This window comes from Oxyura jamaicensis, chromosome Z (genome assembly GCF_011077185.1).
Source record: "Oxyura jamaicensis isolate SHBP4307 breed ruddy duck chromosome Z, BPBGC_Ojam_1.0, whole genome shotgun sequence".
In the NCBI taxonomy this organism is placed as follows: Eukaryota; Metazoa; Chordata; class Aves; order Anseriformes; family Anatidae; genus Oxyura; species Oxyura jamaicensis.
In genome coordinates this window covers 16,305,907-16,313,243 of record NC_048926.1, presented here as the reverse complement: position 1 = coordinate 16,313,243, position 7,337 = coordinate 16,305,907, and the positions used below count along the sequence as shown (strand labels likewise).

At 42.4% G+C, this 7,337-nt stretch overlaps 1 protein-coding gene across 1 annotated transcript in view; it reads left to right on the top strand.

Annotated features, from left to right (window-relative positions):
* The first annotated feature begins 6,525 nt into the window (after positions 1-6,525).
* Positions 6,526-7,337, top strand: part of HCN1 (hyperpolarization activated cyclic nucleotide gated potassium channel 1) — a 195,327-nt gene continuing 194,515 nt past the window's right edge. The window contains exon 1 of the mRNA XM_035310079.1: positions 6,526-7,169. Within this exon, the coding sequence (XP_035165970.1) occupies positions 6,787-7,169 (383 nt within the window). The 5' untranslated portion in view covers positions 6,526-6,786. The remainder of the gene's footprint in view (positions 7,170-7,337) is intronic.

Here is a 7,337-nt window from a genome sequence, read left to right as displayed (position 1 = left end):
GGCTTAAGGAAAGAAAAGAGCTATATTCTCCAACCTTCCTCCCCCCCTTCTTGATGCTAATTGACTTAGATTGTACTCTTCGTATTTCTCTTTGATAAAAGGACACTCCTTAACCTGCAACAATTATGACTCTGTTATGGCAGTTTACTTCCTCATGTATTACTAGCAGCAAGTATCTATGTTAATTACAGGGCTTTACATTTGTTTAGCTGTGCAAGTCACACTGCTTCTGCCAGTTGTGCTAGTTTGTTCCCCTTCCCTGCAGAAGAAATGTCTTTAGCTGCAAGAACGTTGCTGATGGGACCTGGGGAACAGAAAATCTGGCAGCAAAACCTGTGAAAATCCTTCATGAGTTGTGTGTTTGGTGTCACCATTTAGCCTGCATCTCTGAGACAATGCAATCAATAGGGAATAGTGCTGTGTTCTAATTACAAGTGTTAGTAATTGAATACGCCTACCACCAGCACAGCTAGCTATGAGTAATTCCAAGTGCCTCTGAAAAATAATTGCATAAGTATGTGCCTCAAAGACAGCAAGCTAGGTATAGCTCTAGATTAGTGTCAGGACTACCTCTGGACTCCTCTGGATTCCTTTTTCATTGCAGGTAGTACTGAAGAGTTAAATCAATGTTTAAAAGATTTAGACTTTCACACTGTTTTCCCCAAAGTATTTATAAAACACTTTTCCACATATTGAAGTTTTAAAGCACAGATTTGAAAAAGATTTGAAAGTCATCACTTAGCTTTTTTCCCCATTGTTGCTTTAATATCTGAAATCTACAGATTTTCAATAAATTGAAGATTTTGCTTTAAGAGAGATCTTCCTACAAATTAGAAGCACCTGGCACAGGCCTTTTTTATAAGCAGTTAGCAACCATCATTTTTCAACATTTTAGGTTACTCCTTTTAAGAAAGATTCCAAGAATCCTTCCAGAAGTGTATCTAACTTCATAAATGTTATACTGAAGATGGATATTAGTCTAGCACAGCATTGCTCTGTATAAGGAACTGAATACTAAATGCAACTTACACATATTGCTTGCAGTAAATATACTGGTAGTGTCTACATACATAAAAATATGATGTTGAAGTGATGGATCTTAACGACTTAAACTAAGCCAATCAACACACAAGAGTAGCTTGCAGAATTAAAATGGACAGCTATTAAAACCTTAACTAATTAACTTAAAAGTCAACAAGAGGGCACTCCAGTTATCTCTAAAAACACCCTTCCAGTTCTGATAACCTGAGCAATTAGGATGAGAAGGTGAACAAGGCTCTTGATTTTTGGAAAATCAGGACTAGAAAATGATGTAAAAAGTAGTGTGGTAACTGTCATAATATGTGAATACCACTGCCAAATGTTTGACAACATGTACTTAGTCATTCTGTTTTACGCTGATATTCACACATATTGAAATACCCAACTGTAAAAAATCATTTCTTTATTTGGCCTTTCAGAGAGCAGAGGTTTTAACTTGAAATACCTTGCAGAGTGATCATACAATTATGTATGAACACTGTAGGGAATGGGATGAAAAAAATATTGTTAATGTGAAGTTGCACTAAAGAAGAATTAAAAGTACCTGCATGTTTAGAGAAGTGGTATATTTTTCTTGTATTACAGAGAACAGATCCAAGAAGCCTAAAATACCTCCTGCCCAGCATAGTGTTTACCACTCTGAATAGTACCATGTGACCTCTCACAGCTGTATATACTAATTTTAGAGTTGTTCATAGGGTTAGGCTATTTATTAAGTAGGTACCATGATCTATGCAGAAAATATTCTAAAACATCTTCATCTTTGCTGTTTTAAATCACAGTTTTTCAAACTATTGTAAGATAAATATTATTGTATAGAAGGGCAAATATATGGAATTCACCTGCATACGAGGTAAACAAAAAATGAATGACTTTTATCACGATAAAAATTCAAAATGCTCTGTCAAAACTATTTAGCTGGTCAGTTAAGCATTTGTCAGAGAAAGTGATTTCTTAATGATTTCTAAATCACTGCAAATACTAAAAAGACAGACAGTACAAAAGATTAATAAACAATTATCTATACAACTATGAGTAAAAAAGTCCAATTAGAATTTATTTTCCACCTTTTAGTCTCTTTTTTATGGTAGTGTTGTCTCTATAAAGGTTGGATAAAGATATGGCAGCACCCTAGCTTATGTCTCAGACCTATTTCCCATTCACACTAGTGAATTCACACCTTACTAGTATTTTTTTGTTCCACAGAACATACATCACTGCTTGAGATTTCTTTTAAACTTTGCTTTCATATCTGCGAGATGTCTTTCCCATCAAGTATGTTTCCGGAAAACATCTGAGCAGTGCGTTTGGGAACAGGCAACAGGGAATGAGCTGCCTTTCACACTCTGCAGCAGATTTAGCTGTCAATTACTTGGTGAGGCAAATTTAGGATTTGAAACTTCTACAGGTCCAGAACATCTGCTGTTGCTTATTTTTACAGAAATCAACCAAAAGTCACAACGATCATAGTTACATCAGCGTTGACTGCAAGTACTTAACCAGCACAGATGGTTGAAAATCATGTAAATACATGGTTGGCCACAACCTAATATTCACACTTCATTAGGTAGGTGCATTTGCTTTGTAGTAGTTTCCTTCAAGAGATACTAATGATTGCAGAAGTAAGATTATTTCTGCTTCATAAACGCATGTGATATTTATATAAGATTTATTAACAAACATTTGTTACTAATAAATATATCTGGCTGAATATTGATGGCAAAGAACTTAAGTAGTGTAGGACAAAATCAAAATTATTTTACTGTGAACTTGAAGCAATCAGACACAGAAAATGACATAGATTATGAATTTGGATTATCCTCAATTTAGCTTGCACAGTTACTCCCATAACTGTAAATATTATTTTTCTTCCTTACTAATCCTGCTTTAGCATTTGACTTGATGGTGATCTCCAGTTGAGAAATAATCCTAAACAATCCCATAGGGCATGAAAATAAAACTAAAAAAGAAAGAGCTTTGTTCTGCAGTCAGGCACAACTCACTGTGTCATCTCATAGAAGTCCTGTCAATTCTCTGTGCCCCAGTTTCTCCACAGAACAAAGTAGGTATGCTTCATTACTGATGCTGTTTTTTTTTTTTTTTTTTTTTTTTTTTTTTTTTTTTTTCTGTTGTTGTTGTATTTTTTCTCCAGTTCTAGAGCTGAGATGTTCTGGATCTGGTTGGGTAAACCTGAAATAAGAAAACAGGAGAAAAATAGGAGACAGGGGCTGTATTTACTATAGACATAAAAACCTACTGTGTTTGGCAGAAGGAAATCCATTTTGAGGTATACATTAGTATTACAGTTTTATAGTGGTATAAAGCATTGGAATTAATGAAGTTATAATAGTCTGATAGAGTCCAGTAGGTAATCAAAATAATTCAATGCACACAAATAAAATAGACTACTAAATTTTTAGAAGTGATCCAATAACCTAAGATATTGCAAAGAAATACAAAAGAAAAAAAAAGGTCACATATTCCTTCTTCTAAGAGTAATTTATTGGAAATAGTTTATCAATTTCATTTTTCAGTGTTTCACTGCATAGTTACAAAATCAAAATTGAACTTGACAGAAAACAAGCTATACCTTTAGCTAAAGTGAGTCTGTGACCTTTCCACCATATGTAGCCTTGGTGCATTCTTCAGAACTATTCACACATGCCATGCTCCATTACTTCTCTTTCTGTCCGTGAAACCAAAATTCTCTCATCTAAACTAACATATTAGCTTAGGACTCAGGAGAGGTCAATTTTCTGGTTGACAACAACGTAAGTTATTTTGACATGAAGAAGAATCCATTCTCCTCCATAAAAAATACAGATTATGAAAAATCCTTCATCTTATCTTTCTGTTTTCAGGATTACTGTTATAAAATGCATGACACTAACATATTAAGGCCATTAAAACCATGCAAATACTCATGACAAACAGTACTCAAGCATGCACAAATAAGTATATATTTCTTCTACATAGAATAAAAATGATAAAATCTATGATTTCATCACATAAAGCACAAAATAATGAAATGTCAATTTTACATAGACTTGTGCCTGTGTATTTATGCACATAGAGTGTTCACAAAGCATGCAGAGAATGTTACATAATCATGTTTTTTTTCTCTCATTTACAAATTCTCTAAAATCATATGATGTTTTAATAAAATAAACTATTTTCTAATCTATATGATGCACCAAAAGCAATAGAGTATTTCTAGGTTCTTATACAGGGTGCAGTTAGGTAGGGGAAATCACTCTGATAGCTCTGGAGTCCATACTAAGTAAGGATAAGCTAACACTGACAAAATGAAACATGAAATAAGCAAAATTTCATAGGATAAGAAATTGGATGTACTTGTTGTGTACAACTTTCATAATCCGGAAATGAAGGACTATCACCACTAATACAATTTCACCACTTTTCCAATTAAAGAAGCTGCTTCCAACATCAGAAGCTGCTTTACTGCAGCTGCAAATGTCTCCACTTCACTGTTCTGATTTACTCCATTATGAGCCTATTTTCTCCTGTACATGACTAGCTGCTGTGTAGGTTATGCTGGGAAGAGACCATTCAGGTCAAGGGCTGTGTGCAAAAGATCTCTGAAATAATAGAGAAGAAGTAGGAAAATTACTTTCGCTCAGAGAAGAAAAGTAAGGTTTCAACGTATACATGACTGAAGTGTGGAAACCGTCAGTTCCACTGACACTGAAGTGGTAAACTGTGAGTATGTGAAAAAACAGGGTGTGACTTAGCCTTTTTATCCCTTGCCTTTGTGGGTTTCTGTCAGATATGATGTGAACTAATTCTCTCAGAAAGCTGTAGAGCAATAACAGTTCCTTACTTTTTAATTATCGCTTGGTGACAGACATTGGATGAGGGAAGGAGGCGGACATCATCTGTGGATAAAGCAGTAAGAGGGTTTTGTCTATCAGCAGCTGTGCATGAGCCATCAGCAGCTGTGCACACACTCTTCACTGTTTTAGGATAAAATCATACAGGGAAGTATCACTCCAGATGGGGAAGGCTTATATATTCTAGCCCTCACCCAATCAAGCTGTAAATATATTCCTTCCCATCCTGGTCACTGCCCAGCCTCCAGCAATGCATCTTGGTGCATCTCTGTTTGCCATCCTCTTCCACACTTAACACCACGTTAGTGTTAACACCTTCCACATTTAACAACATGTTAACATCATATGAACCTTACATGTTCCAGTGCACTGGGTACGAACAGTGTTAGAGGTAGAATTGCTGAGAAAAGCTTTTACATCCAGTTTTGAAACACAACTCCCCAGCATGCCTGATCTGCACTGTGCAAAGTGTGTTGTGTATTTTTTCACTTCTCCATCCAGTTTGTTTTATTTTATTTATTTATTTATTTATTTTTAAAGGAGGAACTGGATAACAGCACAGTGAAAAATACTGTTGCAAATAATAGAGCCGAGCTTGGGAGACTTTACTAATTCCCTATTAACATATTCTTAAGATGCAAAATGAAAATTGTGTTGCTAATGTGTGAAAAACAAACCTATGTCAAGGACCAGATGTGGACCCCCAGCTCTCAGCCACCTGTGCTTAATGCATGCCGCTATGGTTTTGCAGATGTACATAATGTTATAGCTCCTGTAGTACCATCTGTAGCTATCGATTCTTCATCATCATGTGACCCATGTAAACTCGTCCCCTTTAGGGGTAAATATCAACATCTGCCACTTTTCACAGCAGAGACCAAGGTGCTCATGGCTTGTAAACAACCACGTACCACTGACAGGCTTGGAAGTACCTGATGTGCTTTCAGATGCTACCTCATCCCACGGTTCCCCATATATTACACACTATTGTCAGTGCGCACCTGAGGTTTTGGGGGATCTTTCCGCTGCCCTGCCAAATGTCCCCTGGATAATTTCTGCAGATACCCAAAACAATGCATGTTGTATTTCCTTTTATGGTACGCGGGAGCTAGAAACACCTCCTGCTTCCCATCCAGCAGGATCTTCTCTGCCAGCTGCCTCCCATCAGCCCCTCAGCTACATCTGCCGAGGCAGAGAGAGCTGAGCTCCGGATACCCCGTTAACGCAGGAACATGACGACGTCCTCGTGGCCCACGTGAAAAGCGCCCACCTGCATGCGGCCTCACCGCCATTTCACACCTGGCTGGGTACCAGAGGCGCCCATCCCAGACCATGCATGGACACCGCTTTCTGGCTGCCCCCAGCCCTCCAACCCACGTCCCGTGGGGGCAATCAGCGCGGAGGGGGCGAGCCCCCACCTCCAGCCTCCATTTCCGGCTCGGGGTCCCTCTCACCTTTCCCTCACCCGTTACACGCGAACCCACGGGGCATCCCCCCACAGCCCACGGAGAACCACTCGCCTCGCCTGTGTGGAAGGACGGAGGGAGGAGGCCTGTCGGTGAGGGGGGGGCGGTCGGTGAGGGAGGCCGGGCCTGCCCCGTCCCGCCCCGTCCCCTCGTGCCGGCCGCCCCAGCCCCTGAAGGACTCCGGGGCGCTCAATGTCAGGCGGGCGGCGCGGCGCGGCCGCCGGCAGGGGGCGGGCGAGGGGAAGCGGTGCCAGTCCTGCGCCGGAGCGCGGATCAGTGTCGGCGGCGCTGGCCATGCCGGGCGGCGCGGCGGAGCGGAGCTGAGCCCAGCCGAGCCCAGCCGAGCCGAACCGAGCCGCTGAAGGGCACCGGCGCCGGCGGCGGCACCCAGGCACCCCCCGCGCTCTCCCGCGGCCGGGGCGCGCAGCATGGAGGCTGGGAAGCGCAGCTCCTCTCCCGGCAGCCGGGACGAGGGCAGCGCCAACGCCTTCCCGGCCAAGCCGGCGGCCCCGGCGGAAAAAGCCCAGAGCAGCCCCGGCGGCGGGGGCAGCGGCGTGAAGGAGCATGGCAACTCCGTGTGCTTCAAAGTGGACGGCGGCGGTGGAGGCGAGGAGCCCGCCGTGGGCTTCGAGGATGCCGAGGGTCCCCGGCGGCAGTACGGCTTCATGCAGCGGCAGTTCACCTCCATGCTGCAGCCGGGGGTCAACAAATTCTCCCTCCGCATGTTCGGCAGCCAGAAGGCGGTTGAGAAGGAGCAGGAAAGGGTTAAAACTGCGGGGTTCTGGATCATCCACCCCTACAGCGACTTCAGGTGAGCGCGGCGCTCCCGCAGGGGCGTCAGGTGCCCGGGGCGCGCCGCACGGCTCCGCACCGACACCCGCAGAAACTTCGCCGGGCTCTGCCGCGCCCGGCCCGACGGGCTGCGGGACTGCTCCCTTCCCTTCCCTTCCCTTCCCTTCCCTTCCCTTCCCTTCCCTTC